Source organism: Liolophura sinensis, chromosome 6, assembly GCF_032854445.1.
Source record: "Liolophura sinensis isolate JHLJ2023 chromosome 6, CUHK_Ljap_v2, whole genome shotgun sequence".
Classification (NCBI taxonomy): Eukaryota; Metazoa; Mollusca; class Polyplacophora; order Chitonida; family Chitonidae; genus Liolophura; species Liolophura sinensis.
The window spans coordinates 57,871,522-57,897,855 of record NC_088300.1 but is presented as its reverse complement, the minus strand read 5'-3'; the positions used below and the strand labels follow the sequence as shown (position 1 = coordinate 57,897,855).

The 26,334-nt window shown below is 38.6% G+C and overlaps 1 protein-coding gene across 1 annotated transcript in view; it reads right to left on the bottom strand.

Annotated features, from left to right (window-relative positions):
- The window catches only part of LOC135466414 (G protein-coupled receptor kinase 5-like), a 46,968-nt gene that overhangs the window by 17,965 nt on the left and 2,669 nt on the right, over positions 1-26,334 (bottom strand). The window contains exons 3-4 of the mRNA XM_064743867.1: positions 7,062-7,174; positions 2,030-2,107 (exon numbers count right to left, since the gene is read on the bottom strand). Of these exons, the coding sequence (XP_064599937.1) occupies positions 2,030-2,107; positions 7,062-7,174 (191 nt within the window). The remainder of the gene's footprint in view (positions 1-2,029; positions 2,108-7,061; positions 7,175-26,334) is intronic.

The following is a 26,334-nucleotide window of genomic DNA, read 5'->3' as shown; positions in this document are numbered from 1 at the left end:
CCTAGATTGACTGCTCCCGAAGCGGACGCTCTACCAACTGTGTTATCGGGGCTGGTCAAAACAGCTAAGAAGTAAGTTTTTCCTCATTCTGAGGTATTTTAGAAATGTGTTTTGGGATGAAAATATTTAAGTTCTATCAAAAAAATTAATATTTTATGACATTTACCTGCCTTTAAAAATACACATTATGGGGTGCAACTTTATATCAGAGTAATCTGATGGCATTTTTTACCAACAAACTGCCAAGTTATACATACAATATTACAGAAGGGTCTGGTGAAAAATTGTAAAATTACATGTATATGTAATATCAAATTCCATGTGATTTTTCATGAGGGTGATAAATTCCATGAAATTCCAGGGCATTTATTGTAGGCCTTAAGTGAGCATTAAATGTACTTGCCCACTTACATTAAGGTTAAAAGTTGAAGTAACACATGTAGTGGCAAATGAATCAAATCAGAATAGTGTTGATATCTGTCAACCTTTACAGTGGAATATTAGTCATCAAAGCTGGCCGGGGCAATAACACAGCTCACACATTCATCTGCACAATTGAGCTATTCATTAACTCTGCTCTTTCACAGATTTCCCTGGTGCTAAATGGCATTTACTTTCTACCCAGATGATTACACATTTATGCGTAGTGTAATTCCAGTGTGCCTACATTCAAGTATATATGTACATGTACAATGCATTTAGACACTTTTGGTGTGCATGCATATATGCAGATAGTATTTATTTTGTTAGGAACACTGATCCACTCCTTGTGTATGTGTAAAAGTATGCCTTTGAACCTCCAGCGTACATGTATGCATGTATAAATGTAGAACCTTCTTTTACCCTATGGTACAGGGCATGGAAATTGACAATTCTGGTACTTGTAAATACACGTCATACACGTGATCACATGTGGCACAATGCACGACGTGTGTGCATCCACCTTTATACTTTGACACTTGCTGTATGTAATTGGAATCTCCTGATCTACAAGATCTCCAAATGTGGCATGCATTTGACATTTGCAATCCCTATATATCTTTTAAATTTGAACATTTGAAGTACTCCAAATCTTCAATCTTCGACCTCCAAAGCACTTTATTCAGTGGAATTTATGGGGACAATTATTATGAAACCAACACAAAAATGGTTTCTTTGTTTCATTCAAGAAACAAGCTTTAAGAAATTGTGCAAATTATTTCTGTACACCCCATAGTTATCTCAGGATGTTTCAAAATATTGGTTGCAGAGGTGGTTGAAAAGGTTGAAGAAGTAGGGTGGGTACGCATGTACATTTCATTCACATTCACTTGTACAACTGTGGTCACAGGTGTATTGGTGCTAAGCCCACAAGAGAACAGTGCCAAGCTTGGTGCATGATCGGACTGCTGAAGACAATTTCTTTCAGTGTGTTCTATTAACAGGTATCATTACACCTATTTCATGTGTACACGGTATTAATGTTGGAGCTGCAAAGCTCTGCAAAAAGCCCAAAAATCCAAATATAGTTCCATGTTAAAATTAAAAGTTATGAAAGAAGATTTTTGTCCCGAATGCATGCTTCATCTTTTATAACAAAATACGGTCATCCAAGACCACCTGTGCATGTAGTCTTACAAGAATTTCACCTCTAAGAGGAGATAGGTTTCCACGCACCTATGGCGTCAAAAACAATCTTACCTCTGAGAGACTCCAGGTACCTGGCCTTAGAACAAGTTCACATCTGTGAGGAGATAGGTTTCCACGCACCTATGGCCTCAAAAACAATCTTGCCTCTGAGAGGATCCAGGTACCTGGCCTTAGAACATTTTCACGTCTGAGAAGAGATAGGTTTCCATGCACCTGTGGCCGTAAAACAATCTTACTTAGGAGAGGTTCCCAGGTACCAGGCCTTAAAACAATCACACCCCAGAGAGGTGATAGGCTTCTAGGTGCCTGTGGCATTAGGACAATCCAACCTCCGAGAGGAGAAAGGCTTCCAGGCACCTGTGGCCTAGCTTCCAGACACCTGGCCTAAGGAAAATCTTACCTCTGAGAGGAGATAGGTTTCCAGGATTGTTTGAGCATTAACTGGCCTCTTTTCGTCAGGAGTAACTTCATAATCACTCTGTCAACATAAAAAGACACATAACATAGGTCAACCCTTGTGACAGAATATGTGATCTCTGTAGTTCATTCTTATGCTAAAGACTGATGTTCTAGATGTTGATGATGACCACTGCATTATAGGTCTACACACACTGCGTCTATAAATGAATACACACACCAGCATATTCTAGAGGAGCATCATTTAGGGCATCATAATGAAAAGCAATGGAATAGGATATACGATAAAATGATGGAATAACTGAACTCACGCCTAACTATTCACCCACTTATAAGTTATAGACTCCTGTGTAATGTACCAGAGAGTTGAAAGGCCTTCTGATCTCACATGTACATGTGTATACAATTAAGAGCACAAGCCAATCACTACACTGTACATCTAATATCTGCATGTATGTGCACTGTGAATTTACTTTGCCACTAGGCTGCACTCAACACCAGATAAAAAATTAGAGTCAGTTTGCATGTACAGGACATATATATGTATATATATTTCCAGCATCCGCTTTCACATAATTATATGTGAAAACCAAATGTGACTATAAAATAACCGTCTACAGGTAGTTTTGGTTCCAGCATTACTTCAGCATTGAGCATGTATATGTTCAAATTGCCATGATATTTTATATCTCTGACATGTAGCATTATGCATAAAATTTATTTAATTGGTGTTTCATGAAGTAGGTGATGTTTAGCGCTGAAGTAAGATGGACAGACACCCGAGTCTAAAGTAAAACACTGCACTGTGCCAGGCACCTGACAAATCTCATGATGATGTAGAAAATAAAAACAAATCAGCCAGAGTTGCTCTGGAACCTGCAACCCCATGGGTCAAGATCTAGAGGTACTCAATATTTCACTTGACAAGCAAACCACCAATATCTCCTGAAACACCACTTTAATTAGACATGTACACTACTTACATGTATTTAAACAAAGTTCAATTTATTCTCTAAAATCCAGTTATTTGTGTGCATAGAAATTGTTTTATTATTCCCCCATGTGCAGGACATAAAATGCCCATACTTCACGCAGGGTTCTACATTCATCCATGGTGAAATTCATATACAGTATACCGAATACCTTAAATATTCACCTATAAATATATAAGTTTTCTACCTATAATTACGGTATCTGTGCAATTTAATGCAGGAAGAGCTCAATATTGAATGACATTGCCAACATGTGTAATGTAGTGCATGTTAAATTTAAGGGTCTCCTAGTTTATGATGTCAGTCTCTCCCAGACAGTGAAAGCCACTTGTCGGTCACTATATGTTAGAGACCTACACAGCACACAACATTCTTACCAATGCCAAGTTTCAATCAATACACCGCTTTTGTCATAAGTCTACATGTACATGTATATATGCTCATACACTCTTTCCTTAAGTACTATGATGATGCAGGAAAACAATCTGTGCAACAATCAAGACACCGCCAACACAGGACGGAACAGAAACCTTATTTCACCATGGGCACTATAACGCCCTTCATCTGTTCATCTACTAGAGGCTTGTCCCAGATTTCACATCTACATGTAGGTTGGCCTGTCAGCAAGGCCATGTTAGAGCATTGCTAAGCCAGTGGTTGGCCATTGTAGTTAATACAGGCAGTACCAATTGCCTGCTCTATTCTCTCTGGCTGAGAGAATGGGCATGAGCATCAGCAGCAGCCAGTCACAGAGGGAAATGTAGGTCAGCGAAAGGAACACCCCTACACACTGGCTTTGGGCAAAGCATCTAACCCCTCTCTGTCTGCAACCAGAAGTTAAGGCATTTGTAACAGTGAGAGTCAGAGTCAGTCAGCCCACACCCCCACAACACAGCCCTGTACATACCCTTACAGCTACAGGCCTGCCCAGCTAACACTGCACTGCCATGATTCATGCCATTCTGTATGATATAAGAATCACATCAGACAATCATAGCACCACATCAAGTTGATGCAGTAAGTGCCATCTCACATATGAATCTGAGGAGAACAAATAATTCAGATCTCGAGTACTGCACATAAGCCATAATACCAGAGGAAAAACATCTCTCATGAGCATCTTTAGTATCTAATCCAGAGGCTAATGTACATGTATCATATTTAATACCTGGTAACAACCGCAATAAGCCGCTTTTCATACTGCAAGTATGGATGGCTTTTTTGCTTAATAAGACAATGATATTGAGTTTCCAAAAGAAAGTATAATGTGGTGTACGTACATGTATGGTGTAATGAGATAGCTAAGAAGCTGGGTAATGATTCAAAGTATATATAATGTATTTGTAGAGTGTGGAAGTTACCTGGGAAAATGGCATCGACAAAACAGGCACATGGCACATGCATACCTATGTGAATTGAAGTATGTTTGCACAGAAAGAGTTCTTTCACTTATTTTGGTTTAAAGGGATACAGAATTGACGCTGAGATAGAATTGACAGTTGAGATAGGGTTTAAATTCACCGCCTTTGTCACGCTTGAACAAATGCATCCTACATAAAAGGTCCAGGTATAGCTTGGACTTGCCTATCTCTAACATCAGAATTGATTTTGTATCCCTTCAAGGTTAAATTTGAGGAAAACACACACAGAGATTATAGGAACAAGGACCAGATCTGAAATATTAAACAAGAGCACCATGTAAAAGCATCTCTTTGCCAACAATACATATATGCTGTACAATTCTGATTGTCTAGCCAGCAGACCGCCTGATAAACTAGCTGTCAGGTCCACAGAACACAGGATGCCACACCTCAGGCTAAATAAGCACACAGCTGAATAGCCGATGGACAATACATAAGACAATGATGACTTTTCCAGAACCCAGGGAAGGACAAATGACCTTAAAAGTAAGGATCAAATCACTCTAGAGATTAAAATGCTTCACACACATGAACATTTATAGCCAGCGGATGTGCATGATGAAGTCTGCAGTCTGTAACAAGAGGCATGTACCTGTCTCAGCTTCAGACACCCCATGCAAAATCTCTGGGTTAGCATGAAGCTAACTGGTGTCTTTAAATAAAACCCATGATGGAGCACATGGCCTCTTGTGTCAACAAAGCTTTCAATGGTCCCTTCAAGCCATCTACCTTTTCTCAAGAGTCCAGATACTGTACACCACTCCAAATCCAATACCTTACTACTCCAGAAACCTAATAATAGCTTGTTCTTCCAACCCACAGCCATTTAACCCATCTTCCTCCATATACATGTACAAGTAGTTAGCTGTATCCTGATGGGGTTAGAGCTTAAATAACTATTAGCATATGTTTGCCATTCTTACACGACAAATGGTCCTGCCACAACTATTCATGCAGTGATTACTGCCAATGTTGTCTTTTAATAAAACCACTGTTACACCCTTAAAATTCTTCAATCTTTTCACGTTTGCAAGGTGCTTATCAAGTATATTCCTGGAAGTATTATTCTATGTAGATCGATAAAATTATACTTCTTGTGAAGCCCTGAAATTGGCCAAACCAGCCAATGTAGTTTTGTCTTCAAAATCAGATTTCAAAGGTGCATAAATCACACACTGAAAATTGCACTTTCATATGCAAAAAGGTTGAGGAATTAGGGTAAATATTATAAATATTTCACTATTTATAGATTATATATGGACAAACTGTGCTCATGTCAAACCTATTCCAAACAGGGCAATGTGGCCAATATAGGTTAATATCAAATTGCAGGGGTTATCATATCACATTCACTAAATAGAACACCTGTACTTGTCAGATGGTGAGAAATTTAAACAGTTTACACCATTTTTTAAGCATACAGAACAGCAAGGGAACTTTACCCAACTGCAGCTGCTTCCCCTTTAGAATACTGGAATATATGCACATCACTAAATATTCTGAAGGCATTATCCTGTGTACACTGATAAAATCATACTTTCCGTGAAGCCCTGAAATTGATCAATCTAACGAATGTAGTTTGTCTCAAAAAAATCAAATTAAAAATGTGCCTAAATTGTACTGAAAGTTGTTTTTTCACATGCAAAAAGTTTGAGGAATTTGGTATCCTCAATAAATTAAAGAAAGCCAATTAAGTAACCCACATGTATGTATATAAGCAAAGTGACAAGATCATTGAATTAAACTTTACAGTGCAGACTACCAAGCATCCTATATTCTGCGTGCTATACACCATTTCAGTTGTTCCTACGATTAATGACGCCCTGCCCTTGTCGAACTAAAGTCTGACTGCCCTGTAACCCAGTGCAATGTATAGAACAATATATAGACCATTTTGCGTCACAAATGGAGTAATATACAAGTGGGGACAACATTCTGGTTGATCCTGACTGGTCCAAATGAAAGCCTCAACTTAACTGTCTAGATAGAATCTATCACAGTTTAAACCAAAATAACTGAAAGTACAAAAAAAAATAATTGCAAAAATGACTTATTGGCTATGCTGTATCACCCAAGGCTTGCTCTCTTTGTACAACCAGGCTATCACATTTCCTGTTCTGTTGTCTTTAAATGAGACAATGACGCACAAACCTACATGAAGAACCATGAGGCTGCGTTAAGAAAATACATTGCACGCATGTAAACCATCCATGCACATCCTAACCAGCTGTACAGGTATAAACCCTGTCCACCTTCTGCCTGTCCAAGCATACTGAAATAACCTAATTTCAGACGCATACAACAGCAAGAAGAAATCTTCCTTTTGCTCAGGGTTACAGGATACAACTTAACTGAACACCTTTTTCTCAGAATTTGTGAAATGATGCATGAACTTCTAAGATAATCAACAAAACCAGAATCCTTATACAGCTAACAACGGCAGATTTAAGTCGCCATTAATCCTATGTTGTATTATTCAGCAATGAGGATATTATATCTACATACAATTACATGTATCACGTCTATCTGAACATATGCGTTTATACACTGACACTGTCTATGTATGCTGACAATGAACAGTTAGATCAGAAAATATACTCACAACATCATCAAGAAATCGAATAGCTTTGGTTAATTCAGGTTTGGTCTGGCAATACTGTCTGAACAATTCCCTCCCCACTGGCTGCTGGTCCACTATGTATTTACTGGTCAGCTCTACAAAGAGAAAACATACATATCACTTTACCAAACACCAAAGGACTAGTGTATCATAATGTCATATAACAATCCTTCAGACTATTCACACAATTTCTACCTCATAATGTTAATGCAAGCATATTCTGAGGGAATTATACTTTTTGGAATGCCAAGAAATTGGCCAAACAACTCGTGACATTTTTTATCCAAAAAGGTTGCCTAAATCACACTGAAAGTTGCTCTTTGATAAAAGGTTTAGGAATTAGGGTAGCAGTAAGGACAAGGAATCACATTCCAGAGGGATTTTAGTGACATGATAATTGATACAATGTTAGATGTGAAGCATTTGTATACATGCATTTATTTATTTATTTGATTGGCCATGTATTATTGTACATATATATACAAAATAAGGTTGATGTTCTGCAACAGTCAACACACCCTAAAATACTGCTGACAGCAGATCATTACAAGAAGAAGTCCCATGATCACCTTACATCTAGTAATATACAAGAGATCATAAATAATGAATAAACTTAAATTTTAAATTGTGAACTTTATTTCTGATTTGCTTAGCACTGAAAAATCTTGACAATCCTGCACAGTGTATTCTTCCAGATACATGTAGATACTATATAGATACTTTAGCTCATGGCTGGAGCTAAAGTTTACATACATGTATACTGTGAGAAATCTTGTTATACAGTAACCACATACATCTATTTACACGTAAGTAGGTAACATATGCACACTTAAATCTCTTCATGTCTTCAGCTGTTACTGTACATGTACATCTAAGGTGCAACTGAACTCTTTGTTATAACACACCGTTGCTGGTCCATAAGCAGTTTTGCAGATACATGATCAAAACTTGTGAATCTGCTCTTCAGTGTACATACACGGAGCTTGCCCGCAGTAGATACCCAATAGTTGACCTAATATATGTATGCCAATATACATGCATAGTTGCCAGCACTGATAGTGGTCTGCCACATGGACACTCTCTCATGGTATGACCAACATGATGTCAATTTAAATTAAGTGATGATAACCCTCCAGCAAACAATTAAGCCAAACACATCAATCCACTCTCCTCTGTAGCCTGCAGCTATTAGATACAATTGGACGGTGTTTTGCCCTGCAGCTGACTCGTTTATGTACTGCAACAATACAACCTCTTTGCTCAGCAGGTCGTAATTCCGCCTGTGTACTCTGAATACAAAGTTATACAACAGGTGCAGGCATAGATGTCAATGTGCAAAATTATAACTGATGAAGCAGAAGGTATCTTGACAAACAGATATTTATGCTATCAAGATTGTAAGCAAAGAAAAATGTAAGAGAGAACATTTCTTATGGACAAAGATGTCTAATATTTATCTCTCACCCCCCATCCACTTCCTACAGTATCTTGTTACTGTACCAAGGCTTTTTTTCCCCTAAAAAAAGGTTTCCCATGCTGCCAACTTTCAAGAAGAAAACCTTTGGTAAGTAGGTGCCAAGCATATTAATCACGAAATACTAGCACCATACACAAATACTATTACGCATATAAAATCTTCCACGCTAGGTAAGTACATGTATATACTGATATACAGGTGTGTAAACCACTTCAGTCTCAGAAGATCTTTGTGCAGCACTCTATAGGGAGGTACAGTGCAAAAACATAGACCAACAGAGTGAAGTACACTACATGGCAATTCACCTTTTCAACATGTAGCCATCATTTTCCAATCAGCATCATTCATGAAACATTCATGTATCAGGACAAGGTCTTGTTCTTATACGAAGGAACAGAAAAACCAACACGACACTGTATACTGTACTGCTGATACGTATCAAAGTTGTCACCCATATTTCACAACTCCTACAATCAAGACATGTCCCAAAGAAAATCTGAACTTTATGCATACCGACTGATGAATGAAAATGCAGAGAGACAAATCCACTCAGCGAGACATAACTGTAATGTATACTACAATCAGCATTTACCCATCATGAAATGACCTGCACAAGGCCTTCACAGGTTCTTACCCTGGTGTGTACATGCACACAGGGACAAACACATGTCGACAAACCAATCTGCACTCATGTAACTCATCATAACTGAAGCCATGACTAAAATGTCATGATATCTCACCACCAACCACAACAAGATTTTTATCAAAGGGTTTCTAGAACATTTTTTACACGCTTTTTCTTTCTCTATTCCATGATTCACCCCTGAACCCTTCAGAAAACCACAGACAGACATGATCGTGGCGTTTTCTCATAAATCACGGATATTAAGGCGGACGTAAAATACAAGGCTACTGTATACACACTTACACATTAGAAGCATGTAAAGAGGGAGTGATTCTGTTCAAGCCAGTGTATAACTATCAGTGATCCGAATTGGGCTGGTGGAACAGTGGAAAAGCCTTAGGTAAGAGGAGGTAAACCAGCATAGAGAACCCATTACAAAACTGTCCATCAACACTTACTCTAAAACCTGCATATACAATCTCATAAAGAGTATGCACTCAATTAGACAGAGGGCAATCAGGGGAGAAAAAGCAAGCCAACTGTCAGGCTATATTTAACTCCTGTAACCATTATTGTGAAAATATGTTGGTGCTGTGTTCAGAAAGGTTCCCAGGTGGGTTTGGCGTGTTGAAAGCTGATACACATAGGAAAGCTTCCAGTGCTTCAGCTGCTGAGCTACACAGAAAGATACACCATGTGTTGTATATGAACATGCTGCTGGTAGAACATGTAGTTGGTTTTGTTGTACAGCATCCTGTTGCTTCTGATCATACACAAACCTGTAACCATCAGTTTTTCAGTTTGTTTTGGCCATGGCCTCAGATGGATGGCCCATCAGCCCACTGGCATGCAAGCTTTGCAAGATGCTTAATCCTAAACCGGTGCTACATTTAAAAAACAGGCAGTGCAACGTTATATAGCATCTACATGCATGGACAAGCTGTTCAAGTTACTCCACATAGCATTTAGCCATGTGCACTTACTTCTGATATAGAGAAAGATGTAAAAAGTCCATCCACTGATAATAATACAAATAATACAAAAAGTTCAGTTTGAACCAATGACCCAGCCTTTTATTTTGAAGACATTGTTGCAGGCAAAGTCAAAAGTCAAATAAAATACAGAAATCAAAGGAGTCAAAAGAAAGCTTTTGTTTTGCAGACTTTTGGTGCTTGTGTATACAATAAAATCTCAGGTATAACAATGAATTGGCCATTATAGGCTGCGTGCAACATATATCAAACCCTCTCAAAACCCTGGGACATCTGGGTGGGCCGTACGGCATCCCGGGACATGGGAGGCCACCAGGAGAGGGAGCTGTCAAACAACTGTGGTGATCTGGTAATCATCGTCTACATGCTGCACAGGCCAATATACACAGAACAGCATGATCATATGTTCTGATCACACTGATGATTATACAACACAGTAACATCACCACATGCCTTCACCAAATAGCTGGTCATATACGTGATGTACCATGCCACAATTATCACTTAACATAATTCTCATCGAACTGCTGATACACATTACATCAGAGTTATCATCAAACACAATGCAGGTCATATATAGAACATCTATACATGTGATCATCACACAATGCCCTGATCAGAGATGGTCATAAATGTATGGCACGGCAGTATTATCACAATACATGTTTCATGATCAAACTTCTGGATATAGCAGCATTGATATCACACGCGTACTTTATCAAAGTCCTAGAAATACAGTTCAGCATAGTTATTATGTACAATGCCTTAAAGCAAATTCTGGTAATAAAGTATATTATTACATAAAGGTCTGATAAAAATCCTGACAATGCAGCATTGCACCACTATCACAAATTCTCAAATCAAAATGCTGGTTATACAACATAGCATCATCATTATACAACACTGGTAATATGGTGCAACATACAGTGTAATCTCTAAAGTACTTATTACCTCAGATTGTATGTAACAACTTGATAGTGCTATGAAATAAATACTTCTGATATAAAAGACACAATTTTCACATTGGGATTGTATAAATGTTTATTTATATTATAGTTGCTTAATGTCACACAAGAATATTTCGCATATACGAAAGAGGCCAGATATAGTCACTGATCTAAACTGCTAACTTTAGCAAAGATTATCTGATGTATAGATATGCACGCCACATTGTTGGCAGAAAGGTGGTATTTAATGGACGTCAGGCTGCGCAATCGACCACAAGAGCACTGTTGGCTGCTACTTATCATCATGGCCACACAATCCATCAGAGCTGGGGAATCTAGAAATTCTCCGTCCAAGGTCAGGTTTGAACCCACACCTCATCTGTTCCAGTAATTCAAAGGTAATTGCCTCTAATCACTTACACAATGGTTCGCTCCCTTGTTTAATTGCTAATAAGTTTCACAGATAGAGTTTCATCATTAAATTCTAGCTCAATACTTTTCCATATTTTTGACAAACCTGAATCCACTGTATCAGAATTTCTTCAAAATTTATTTTGAATTTCTTCAAAATTGACAGGTAACTGTCAAAAAAGAAACAGTATTATATATATTAAACACTGAGTAAATATGCAGAAGAGAATTTAAAGTGGAACACAGTTTTATTTTAAATTTTTGTGGCATACTTGCTTAGATGCCCCCCTACCCTCTCTCCGCTTCTCTCTCACTAATAATGGTTTTGACAGCATTCACAACTTCACCTCTGGATAATCTTACTAACTCTCCATCTTATTTATGAGGTCTGATGAAGCCATTTTTACACCTTAAAGAGAAGATTGAGAACCTTATTTTTCTCCTACACGTTAGCACATACCATAAACCAACTAAGCTCCGAAGCTGACAGGTCCCTTGTCATAGTCTTAGGAGACAAATTGTCACTCTCAATATGTCCCGTCTTTAATAAAGAATAACAATATGGAACCAGGGAATCCAAGACGGCCAACAACAGCCATGAGGTGGATTACATAGAGAGATGAAACTCAATTCCAGCCACTCCATCATTGATTCCAAGCTCAGGTCACAACTACAAGGTTGAATGATAGAAATAATATACCATACATGTGCATGGTGAACGATGAGTAATTTATTTACTTATATATTTCATTGGTGCTCAAGAATATTTCACTTATACAACTGCGCCCAACATGATGGTGGGAGAAAACCAGGCTGAGTCTGGGAGAAACCCATGACCATGCTGCAGACCTTCCCACATAGGGCTGGAGAGGAAGACAGCATGAGCTGGACATGAACTCACAGCGACAGCAATGGTGAGAGACTCCTGGGTCATTGCGCCATGCTAAGATGCTATTCCTCTTGGCCACGGAGGCCCCGAACAATGTGTAATTCATAATCCATTGGATTCCCTTTAGGATTCGCTTGTCACATGTAACTTGCAATTTTATCACATACACTGATAAAGTTTGTGTTTGTATTCACAACCAGATGTAGATGAACACTTAACAGTACATGCAACCTGATGAATGGATGAATGAATCCTAATTGTTAAAATAAACACACTCAGCATACATTTGTGTGAACAACAGGCCTAGTGTTGTCCTTAATAGAGATATTACAATCCCAAGAAAGCCTCATCTTCAACCACATGGAGAAAACATTACGCAACCATCATGTGTAACTATTTGAGACATGGTTAGTCAGAAAAGATACCCAAAGTAATAAAACTCTACTTAGAAATACTTCACACTCGTCAAGCTTATCTCAGCTACAAATTCTCAAAAGGGCTGCAAAGGTTTGATTATTTTGGTTACTGGGTAAATCTGAGTTTCCTATCAACCCACATACCGGTTCACATGGCACAGCAGTTTAGATCTCATTTTTCTAAATGGGCAAAGAGCGCATAGCTAATTAGAACAGGTACTTAAACGACCAGAGGTATAATGTTGCAGCGTCAATCGATTACCACTTGAGCAGAGCACGTTGTCAAGGCACTGCAGTACAGCTTATGGGAATTTCCCACCAAAACACTCAGCCAATAACTTCGGCATCGATGGGTCACTATCGACTTGCATAGATCTTATCTTTATGTGTAAATACCAATTGATACGGAGCTGCCATATTGCTAATGCTTATCCAAACGCTTAAATACACTCCCTATTGCCTCTGAACGCCCTTCACACTGTGTTAATCTTCCAATCACGTAACTGTGAAACTCCCATGTTGAACCATGATATCTATATCATGGTCTGTGACCTCCAACATCTTTACCCCACCCAGATAATTCTAGCATGCCATCATTAGCCTTTTTTTTCTTATCGATTATTTAGGTTACCGACGAGTTACACTGACCCGAAACATCATGCCCTTGCCACAGATTTAGCAAGATTTTAAAATATTGGTATCTCAGTGATTTAGATTTTATTCTGGTTTTTGCCATCTCTGCCAAGGTAATTTTAATCAGAATACAGGTCTGAAAGACGCAGACACTGACACTGATGTAAGTAACAGTATTACTTTTCCACTCTGGCACAGAGTAGGGCTTCACCTGACAAAATAGATCCCTTTCTTTTTTGTTTTGTTTTTCCAAGTTGTAAATTTCACAAATACATGTATGAAAAAAAATTAAAATTATGTCTGAATTAATATGACATTCCCATTAAAACATTTCAAAATATTCTGCATACATTTGTAGTCAATTATTTTTCTCATTGAATGTACACTGATTCAGATTATTGCATTCAAAGGCAAAAGAATACACAGAGCACAGGCAATGCCACGTACCAAGTAAATGACCAGTGCTTAAGTCAAAGCCAAGCCAGGGAGAACTGAATTTGACAGCAACCATATTCAAGGTATAGTTGTCATCACCAATGAAGCCCATTCACCCACATTCACAGATGAACTTCTGCTGCAGCCTACACTTTCTCATTTTTCAAGTTCTAGCACTGTTTGTGTTTCCACAACATCTAAATTTCTGAGGCTCCAATTTCACAAAACATCTCGAGGATCACTGGTTCCTTTTTTAATCACACCATGGCCAATACATAACTAAGCTCTGTAGTTATTAGGAAGCATGCTGAGCTTCCCCTGGATTAGAAAAGCTGTGCATCCCTCTGATTAAAACCTAACTCCTATAATAAATCCTACTAAATCCACAAACTGAAAGAAATTCCAGAAGAGGCGGAAATATATGTAGCGCTACAATTAAAAGAAAATTTCATTTCTTTTTGGACAGTGAGTTGCACTGAATGGCCAATGCGGAAGAACATCTTTTCATTTTCCTTTTCATTATCAAAACAGGTCATGAAAAGGGACTTCAGAGTTCATGTGTACAAATAAAATCCTATACCAAAGGAGTTTTGAGGTATACATATAGTATGAGCTCATGTAAAAGCAGAAAGGACTCCAAGTACTGATGGTATCTTGGCTGTGTCTTAGTGCAAGTCTTTTTCTGACGATTGAAGCTTCCAGAGATTGAACGACAACCCTACAAAAAACAAGCCTCCATTGAGACCGCCAGAAAAAGGCCATGTATAATATTACACATTCACTGAAGATATTTAATTCAAAAATGTAAGACCAATAGAGTTGTGATGCATGCTTCTAACCAACAGGACAAATATGAAATATTCCTTCCTGAGTAACATGAACCACTTACACATTACAAGGCAAAATTGTGAGGCAGAATGTCTGGAAAATCCAAATGTACATGTATAAACACATTGATGTATAATGTATACATTAAAACACACTGATATTATACAGACAATATCTTCCTAGAGGTTTTTCGATGGACGCTTGTTTTGAAGCCAGTACGTTGTGATTCATGCGCTGGATGCAGCCAACAGTATTAGCCTATCCTCTGAGGATTCTGAGGGCAAGCTTTTGGACTCCTTTTTGTCTGACGTTTCATTCCAATAACGGCTAGAGATGGGGAGGGAGTGATAGATAGGCAATCAATAGTGGTCCGACACTCTACCATAGATTGCATGTCTTAGGAAGCATTCCTTCAACAAGCCAATGCTTGCAGATGACCTCTGCCATTTGGACAGGCCCCAAGATTCTTGATGGACAATCTTCACGCCCAAGTCCCATGGTACAGCGCCTCAGTCATCCCATACTAATTAGACGCTAATTCCTCCCACCCCAGCCGAATTCACCAATTGTATTACCCAGCATGCAACTCTCCAGACATGTCAACCATCTACCCCTGGCTCATCAGGTCAGCTCATGAATAAACATAAGCAATCTAGAGGAGATTTACCCCTTCAGAAATCACTACCAGTGTGCAGAATATACATGTACAGGGTGTGCCTCAAACTAAGCTGGTTCTCACTGACATGGTATTACAAGAGATGCTGAACAGTTGGAGAACAGACGGGTGTTCGAACATATGTGCGAAAGTCAACCGTCAACATGAGAAATCATATATACAAAATATCCCTCTCAAGCCATACAAGGGGAGTAGGTGTAAATCGAACCATATTTAACATTTTAGTAATGTAATGTGTTACGCATTACTGAAGAAAGGTTAGAAATTATTTCCCCTCGCCACATGACAATGACTACATGTAAACTGTTGGCGATTTTACTACCTGCCAAGTCTGTGCACATCCACATATATAAGCAGCTAAACAAAGTACATGTAGTAACCTTATATGTCAATGACAACTTAGTGCTGTAATGATAATAGCACAAAGAGTAAATGGATTGTGTTTGAGAGATTAATGATGTCAATATTTCTCATCCAGTGATTCTATTCTATTGTCATACCTGGAGTTACGATACATTACAGAAGTAATATCAAAGGTTAGGCCTGGGCAGGTATCTCCCACCAATACCGCAAAGCTTCTTATTTCAGAGAAAATGTTCTGTACTAAGCTTATGGAATGATCTCCAAATCCATACATTTATACAGACACTGTTTATAACAAGTCTTGTACTCTAGTCTGCCATTTATTAGATTAATAGCTCCAGCTTTAGGCAATCTTGTACATGTAGACGTCCAGCTAGAAATACAAATAACGATAGGTAAAAATATTTGATAGCTTCATGTATTTTAATATCCATGTATTGGCCTGACAGAATTTCAGAAGGCGCATTGCCACACAGTAAATGAAATGCATTGTCTATGAGTGATATCAATGAATTTACTGAAAGTAGCTGCATGGAGGCTTGTGATGACTGCACTGAACAAGAAGTAACCATGAACAGCTGTCAATCTGCAAAGCATATATGCAACATAATTCACTGAAAACACTTTCCTGACAACGAGCTACATTCTCAGTTTTTCAGTAATCAACATTAAAATAAACCATTATCATTATTCTACATAAAGAAATACAATTCTTGGTTCACCTGGATGGTATGTCAGAATTCTTCGCCGGTTCACAACCTTGGAGCTTACCCCCACATCACACTCAACCTTCTAAACTTTAGTTGCAGCAAGGCAGTTATGAATGTCAAGACAAGATCCTAAACACTGTGGTCGTGTTTAGAATATGTTACTGACTGAGTGAAGGGTCTGATTCTACTGACAAAAAGTGATGTAACTGCAACATGTCATATCACACCGTCCCGTTAACCTTGCCAGTGAGTGCCCTTTTAGGGTTGCCCCTTGGCCTGCACCCCACCCACTGTCACGGATCACCCGCATACTATAATGCATTCTGCATAAACATGGCACCCGACTCTGGAATCGTGCCTCCTTACATCAACACATTGAGGCATTTTCACCAGCAAGAAGACATACATGTAAACTGTAAATTTGCTAGGTTTCTACTCCACCCAATTCAACACCCTGCTCGTCATGACCCCACCCCCCCCCCCCCATCCCCAGCCCTTTCAACATTCTTCTTTTCCCACACAAATACATGAACATGTATCTGTCAGACACCTTAATTAGCACATCCAATTCTATGAATAGTTGCATTTCTGTCCTTTTAAAATTGGCCAACAACAAAAGACTATTGAAAAGATAGTGTGACATTCTGCCACACAAGATTAAATATTGTCTTGCACTCAGGCCATTTGTAAAGTGAATGGCGCTTGTTAAAAAATACATACAGAATGTCAAAAGTCGACAAACAAGACTGAGTGACTTGGAGCTACTTGTCGCAGCCAAAAAACCAAGAAAACAAAGTGTTTACCAACAGCCAAGTACATGTAACTCATCTATTGAAGACAGAATGCTAGATGTAAGTAGTCTCCCAAGGCAGGAACCATCAACATAATGCATCAGTGGCAAGGTTTCAGAGTTGAGTGAAATTAAATATTTAGGTTTCTTTGTCCAGAGAATCATGTGAGAATTGCCACTTCCTGTCTAAGAACATCTGGACATGTTACATGCATTCATGTACCTTCATTTGGTTGACTACATGTATATTATTCATACATGCTTCAGGAAAACACAGCTTAAGGACCTTTCTCTTCAACCATGACGTGGAAAGAAGTCCAATAAGTCCATTTCACTCAAGACATGACACTTTCAGAGCCACGGCTACAGCATTAATCTCATGGCTGTCTTTTCTGTCAGGTCTCTCAGGAATCAGATTTGATGAGCATAGATCATCAATAATACACAACTACTAAACACAGCTATCTTCTTTTCTTAAGATTCACAAAGAGTAAGTTTTTTCAACACAGCCATATCATGAAAATGGACAAAGCTGTACAGTTTTTTTCAGAACTGAATATAGTTGGGGAAATGTGAGGATGACCACAGTCTTGATACATTTACTCGAAATGCAAGGTTAAAAATCCAGCCTTTAGTTGATGTGATCAGCCAATCTACAGCATGTATTTTACATTCACAGCTATTGCAGATTTTCTGCTGTCGTTTCTTTCCTTGATCAAATTTCATGTAGTTTCTGAAGCAAAACCACCTTATGATGAACACAGACGTTTATCATATGACACGTAGAATCTAAACATCACTATTTGGCTCTAAATATTCACATCTAATGTGACAAATGAATGGGTATACTAAAAGCCACTTCACGTAGTCAGGTAAGTAAACAAAAGCAGAGGTTAATTTCTTCTATAATTACCTAATACTTCATAAATTTATCGCCAATGCATAGAGAAAAATTTTGGTCACATGTAAGTTTCAGCAGTCATTTCAGGCAAGTCAGTGAGCCAATGGCTGTATGCACTCGCCTTGCTAAACTGAAGACAGCGAAGAGCGCGAGTTCTTCAACTAGACTGGTTACTGACTAGACTCTAAATTGATGCCACTCATGAATATTGTCCTAGGGAAAAATAAAACAGTTCAATCTAACTTACGTTACAGCCTGGGACATGTCTTCGTTCCATCTAATTAAAAGAATTGCCCTAGGACACTATTCACAATCAGAACAAGCGCAGCACCATCTAGTGGACAGCAGCAATATGAACGTGGTGTAAACGTAACTATATCTGGTAAACTTGCGCTTTCAAGATTTTGTGTAATGTTTATGAGGAATTGTAAACTCAACTGTTTTGGTTCCTTCCTGACGATGGTGATCACATGTACATGCTCAGTTTAATTTAGACAGAAAAACTATGTTTTCTATGGAAGACAGTATGGATGGGTGTCATGCACTTAATGATAGCCAAGTTAGGCCTAAAGCAGGCTGACGGCAAAAGCCAAGTTTACTCTAAAGCGAGTCAATTTTAATTTTCGTTATTTATTCGTTTCATTGACCCTGAGTCCATTTCACCTTTGTTGCAGATTTGTCCAAATGCTTTCAATTTTAACCTGTATTCAAATGCTAATATCAGGGCCTAATCCAGCCCTACTCAGCGTCCAATTATCGGACGCAGCCATTCCCTCGAAGTGCCCTTTGCGTCAAAAAAATAAAAAATAATAATTTCTCTGTGGCAAAAGCAAATTGGCATCCCTTCTCCACAGTGGCGAAAGCAATGGATGCCTTTTCAACTTGTTGTTTAGGTATAAAGTTCATAAATTTACCCAAATTCAATGTTGGATCCAAAATCAAGAAGGAATATTTGACTTTAGTGTGAAAGAACTTGGTTCGATTAGCATTCAAATTATGCAGGCTGGGAATTACTTTCAAAAAAAAAAAAAAACACCGGCTGACCTGACTTCAAAAAACAGGGTTTGTTACCCACAACAAACAACTTTTTAATGATGGCCTGGGGCAGCTATGATACAATGTGATGATCAGAGGCACATGGCATCCGGGATGGCAGAGTTCTCCACATATCAGTAAATAAAAGCCATCCTTAAACTGAATTTTCGGGCTAGGTATGTGTTGTGGTGTGAACGTGGGGTGGAGGTCAACCGTAGGAATGGAGGTCCTTAAAAATGTACGAGAATCGAAATATTCAACAATGAGGTGCCCTTCGCCTGCCCTTCTGAAGCCAGATTAAACCCTCAATATGACAATATTACTATCTGCTTTCCAAGCCCACAACAATAGACTACTCAAGTGTACATACATCTGTAGACATAGTATTTTATAATTTATAAAAATATATAAATAACCATGAACATAGGAAATACATGTATTTTGGATATCTTGATCAATCAGGATAACAATTAAGTCTGTTCATGGGCATATAAACATGTCTGATGATAGGAATGTACACAAGCATGTTGATGGGAATGCACACATATTTGCTGATAAGAGTGTACACAAGCATGTTGATGGGAATGCACACAAGGATGTTCATGGGAATGTACAAAAGCATGTTATGACAATGTACACATGCTTGATGAAATGTACAAATGCATGTTAATGAGAATGTACACATATTTGTTGATGGGAATGAACACAAGCATGTTGATGGCAATGAACACATGCATGTTGATGGGAATGTACACAAGCATGTTGTAGACAAGCATGTTGATGGGAATGTACACAAGCATGTTGTAGACAAGCATGCTGATGGGAATATACAAAAGCATGTTGTACACAAGCATGTTGATGGGAATGTACACATTTGTTGAAGGGAATGTACACTAGCATGTTCATGGGCATATATACAAGCATGTTCATAGGAATGTTAACAAGCATGTTCATGGGAATTTACACATGCTTGTTGGTGGGAATGTACACATGCATGTTGATGGGAATGTACACATGCATGTTGATGGAAATGTACACAAGCATGTTGGCGCACAAGCATGTTGACGAGAATGTAGACAAGCAAGTTGATGGGAATGTACACATGCTGTTTGATGGGAATGTACACAAGCATGTTGATAGGAATGTATAAAGCATGTTGATGGGAATGTACACATGCTTGTTGATGGGAAGATACGCATGCTTGTTGATGGAAATGTACACATGCTTGCTGATAGGAATGTACACATGCTTGTTGATAAGAATGTATAAAGTATGTTGATGGGAATGTACACATGCTTGTTGATGGGAAGATACGCATGCTTGTTGATGGAAATGTACACATGCTTGCTGATAGGAATGTACACATGCTTGTTGATAAGAATGTACACATGCATGTTGATGGGAATGTACACATGCATGTTGATGGCAATTTACACATGCCTGTAGTTGTGGTGTGCACGTGGGGTGGAGGTTTTTTTTTTTTTTTTAGCAATGTACATGCCTGTTAATACCAATGAACGCATGACTGTTGATGGAAATGTACTATATACATGTATGACCATCAACCCGTCTGTTGATGGTCAAATAAAGGAGTCTTAATCCATGTCTCAACACAACAGAAAGCTGAAGGCTGCTTTACATTGTGTGTGTAAGTCTGGGAGATCTCCGTCAATCCTGCGGACTCCTGCATAACCCTGACACTTACGTACATCTACATAATAATGCCCCAGGGGAATTACCTCCTAATTTGATTGCTCATTTGACTGGGGTTTTTTTTTACCTTGCTCAATTATACGCACCACAAATACAAAGTGATCCCTGTAATGATACTGAAGTAGACCCTATATGTCATACTCCGAACACTTGCAAACAATATCTCAAGTGTGCCATCATCTGATGAAATCCAGACTAAAACGGCCACCAAGTGACATTTCAACCCACTGTACACTCAATTAGGGCCACCTGGGAGCCGTAATAGTGATAATATATCGCTGAGGTCAATTAAGTCCTGTGACCCTGCTTCAATTAGCCCGTGCTTTTGGTTGCCCGCACACTTGGTCCAATATGCAGGCACCAGGAGGTGCAGTTTAACCAACAGGAGCCAGGAACATCACACTGTTACTGCATACAGCCTGCCCAACACAGGTGACAGGTGCAAATCCGGCAGTATCACTTAGCAATCGGATAAACTGGATAGCAACAGAATCCTAGAGATGACCCTCCACCTAGGTGAAGCCCATATCAAGCTTTGCAATATCAGTAGGTAGCAAACACAGGCTGAAAAGTACCATCTAGATCACTACTGATAGGATAGACCCATTAGTGGTAGGAAAAAAAATGGCTGGTTGCCCATGAGGTCAACTTCAAAGGTAATCAGATTCCAAGGATACGTGCTTGTGGAAGATTGCAGGAGCTTAAATACATGTGCTATCAATAAATGTAACACTATGTAACAGCACTACACATCACTAACCAGATGGGAGTGTTTATCAGGCACTGGAGAAAGACTGCTACTTCACACACTACCTCCACAATGTTCAAGCTGGAATAAACAGGTCGTGTGTAAAAGACCTCTTTTGAGGGTTTTTTTTTTCCACGGAAGAAAATAAGTACATATACTTATCTCAGAACATCAACCAGGCATGAGCCAACAAAGTACATCTTGGGCATGCTATTCACGTAATAAGATCCAAGAGAAAACATCGTGCTATCATGATTATTTTATTATGTACTGTAATTGTTCAACATGTTTGAACTTTTCGGTTCATTTTTTTTCTTAAACTTTCAAAGCTTTAACCTCAAATAAGCTCATATATAAAGAATATCTGTGATGCACATGTACAAATGAAGCTTGAATTGTCACATGTTTTAAACAGTATCAAGTTTTTCAACAGCTGAACATTCCAGAAATATACAACAAAAGCATGATGATCAATGAACTGTTTGACGTCATGACACTGGCAAATGGAGCAATGCAAGCTTTGTTAAAAAATAAAACATTCTGAAAACTGGATCATGTCACATCCATGTACTAACTCAGACATTTCCATAATCCTTAGATATGCTAAGGCAACTTGAGTAAAGGTACTGTCTCCTGAACAAAAGTGCACATATACCCTTCTTGCTGCCTTCTATTCTCATAATAACATTCGTGACTCGCCACTGCAAACACGCTGATGTAGGGCACACACAGTGTCTCACAGAGCCCCGCTCTTGTGTACACAGTACTACATCCATCAGTTTTTGTGAACAAATCAAATTTACTCCAGCCCTCACACTACTGCAAGCTTCTGCAATAGGTGCCAACAGTCAACATACAGCACATGAAATCACACATCTAATCAGGTTAAATCCTTTCAAAATAAACAATAAACCTGATTGCCCTGCAAACAGCCTTGGTATAGGAAAGTCAGATTTTCGTATTAATAGCCCCACATAATTTTAATTCTATACATAAACATGTACTTGCACACCCACACATGTTCAGGCGTCCCTGTTCTACACCCACCTCCAGCTAGTCGTCAGCCAGCCACAACACACGCTCTGCTGAAGAATTCATGTATTTGCTGGATCAAGCTGAATCAATTTTAGTCATCATTCATTCCCCTTTCTTCAGCTTTAATATTGATCACCAGAAATCCGTCCCACCTACAATGTTGACAGTTGGGCTGGTGTTCGTCCTACTGACCTGTCAGGAGCTATTTTTATTAAGGTCTCCACTAAAACCCTGACGAGTATTAACCAGAGCATACCAATAAAAATAACATTGTCAGTTGAAAAGGGAAATCAATAGAGCCCACCAACACACCTGTCCTAACCATTACCACAGCACATGCAACACTGCAGAAGCTACTCGCTAATTCCTTAGACCCGGCCATCAGCCACTAGCAACTTCAGGATGGCAGTGTAACTCTTCTGCACAATGTCAAATGTTGGCAGTACTCATTCAATACATGTGAATAATTTGGCTGATACAAACGAGATGAATTATGTATAAATTTCTTCTAACACTCCACATACATATGGAGAGAAGCAGGCTGCATTTTACAAACCACAGCGATGGATTACCTGGATACATCACTTTGAAACCAACAAGATCAATTATGGTGCATGATATAGTAGAGATGACTCAGCAAAATAATGACTACATGCACATGTACCAAACTGACTTTTCCTATATTTTTGATTAGTGTTAAGTTTTACACCCCACCATTTCAGTCATGTATCTGATCTTGGGCTAAGATCAATTATGGTGCATGATACAGTACAGATGACTCAGCAAAATAATGACTACATGTACATGTACCAAGCTGACTTTTTCTACATTTTTTTGATTAGTGTAAAGTTTTACACCCCACCATTTCAGTCATGTATCTGATCTTGGGCTAAGATCAATTATAGTGCATGATACAGTACAGAAGACTCAGCAAAATAATGACTACATGTACATGTACCAAACTGATTTTCCTATATTTTTGATTAGTGTTAAGTTTTACACCCCACCATTTCAGTCATGTATCTGATCTTGGGCTAAGATCAATTATAGTGCATGATACAGTACAGATGACTCAGCAAAATAATGACTACATGTACATGTACCAAACTGACTTTTCCTATATTTTTGATTAGTGTTAAGTTTTACACCCCACCATTTCAGTCATGTATCTGATCTTGGGCTAAGATCAATTATAGTGCATGATACAGTACAGATGACTCAGCAAAATAATGACTACATGTACATGTACCAAACTGACTTTTCCTATATTTTTCATTAGTGTTAAGTTTTACACCCCACCATTTCAGTCATGTATCTATAGTATCTGCTTGAACCAATGAGGTCCACGAAATGTAACCATCGTACGTGTACTTACATGTAAGGTGCCATCTCACATAAGTGCAATATCAAGACACAATGTATTAGTAGGCACCCTAGCCTCAGTGACAGTATTCTGTGCCCAGACTCTTCTTCAGTATTTTGTTCAAACAAATCGTGAAACTGCTCACTTAACCGATAACAAATTGATTAAACTCTCCTTTTCAAAAGAGGCCCTCTATGTGAAAATGGGATACACCACTTTTGCCACACAGATGTATGCATGTGAACTGTAATATAAATTACAGCATCCAAAGCATTACATACAGATATTTATTATTTATATAAAGTTGAAATGTCAGGATTTCCTTCAATGGTTAGAGTTAGATATCACTTTTGCTAGTAAACACCACAACGCCATGACGTTACAAAGAAACATTTTCTTTCATGACGTTCTCATCCGAGCTTAGCAGAATGACATCATAATACAAGTTCAGTCATTTCTCACATCACGTATGAAGTCATGACATCATACAAGACATCATGTGCGACGTCACACTATATACACAAGTCTGCAACGGCCTACAACTAAAAATATTGCTTAAACTTGTTCAAATACACAAAATCGTGATATTGTCAAAATATAAATACTAAATAGAATATTGCATAGTGAAGGTTGAATATGATAAATATTTTTCTCGTGAAAGGTGGAAATGACAACCACCTCAACACTTCGCATCTCGTGGGTTATCATTTTCACGTCTCACTCTAAAAATATTTATCATATTCAACGGTCACTGTGCAATATCCTCTGTATAAATGACTGCATTACCATATACAGTACAGAGATGTACATGCACATACATGTATTGTGATTTAACAGCTCCCACTCCAGCTCTTTTCAGCGTCCGATTACCTGAAAGCGGCTTTTGCATACAGTAAAAATAATATATTAGCCCCCATTTCTTTCATTTCACAAACACCTGGGGAAAAGTTTGTAGTGCTGGCCTTTGTCATAAACCTGTGCTGCCCAAAGCAGATACAAAGTTTGTTTTTCTTGCGGTCCATGCAGCTGATAACTGATGGACATTTTTCTTGTACTGAATCTACAGCTTTCAATTACCCATGATGTATCAAACATCGAGAATGCTTTAGTGTGGCAAAATCACACCATAGTCATTGGATGTCCTTGGCCAGATTGACACTCCACTACCCTTTAGAGATAAGATTAGACCCTAGTGGACTTTCACATGTAGAACAATAAAATGCTAGGCACACTGAATTTGGTTGAGCTGGGGAGGCAATGGCATTATGATTAATTCATTTCAAGATAAAACCAGATAGCTGAGAATATCACACCTAACTTAAATAAACCTGAATAATGATACCTGAGCATTACTGTGCAACAGTGTTGAGATTTAATGGAGATGAAATGATGCAGTTGGGAAATCAAAAAATGCTGAGTCAGTTTTCTGACTGTTTAGTTGGTGGGGTATCACTTGTGCTGTTCCCAATACCCGGCAGGAAGGAGGAAAAGTGAATAAAACAGAAACGATTAAGTCAACAGCCAACAACAGCATCCTGTAAAAGTGGATTGTTTGTGGAAAAGTATGTATAAGAAGAATTTTTGTTTTGTTAATCCGGAGATAAACTCCTGTGAGTCAGTCATAGCATTGTACCCATCTGTGTGAGTGTGACAGTGTGGAGAAAACTTTGAGAAATAGCCCAGAGAAAAACCTAAAAATTATCTTGTGGAATTGGTCAGAGAGTCTGTGGCTGTGGTTAACTATCCACTGCTGAACGGCCAATTGTCATATACAGTACATGTAGCCAACAGCTCTGTCAATGAAAATGGTCATTTTTTTTTTTATTCCACCCAATAAGTGGTACTCACTTGCCCCACTTCGCAGAATATACTTGCCTGAGGGTCCACCTTGCCATGCATTCCTGGTATAAAGTTAATGAACAGAGCAATTTGTCATTCTCTACATGATCAAGCTCAAAAGCCAACCAGGTCCGTGCTATTGAGACAAATTGGCACTATCAGAGTGTGCAAATTTCTGAGAGATAATGATGTGATGGCCAGGAAATCCAAGATGGCCAACTGCCACCATAATAGACTAAGTACCAAAAACTGACAAAATCAATCTCAGTCTGCAAATGACCTCAAGAAACTGCTTATGAATTTGGTGTGTTGAAAACTATTCAAGACATCTGGCTGGCAAGGACAACCAGAAAGACAGAAAGAGGGACACATGAAGAGCATTTCCATGCTTGCCAATAGTAGAATACTTATTTATTTGAAACCCACAAC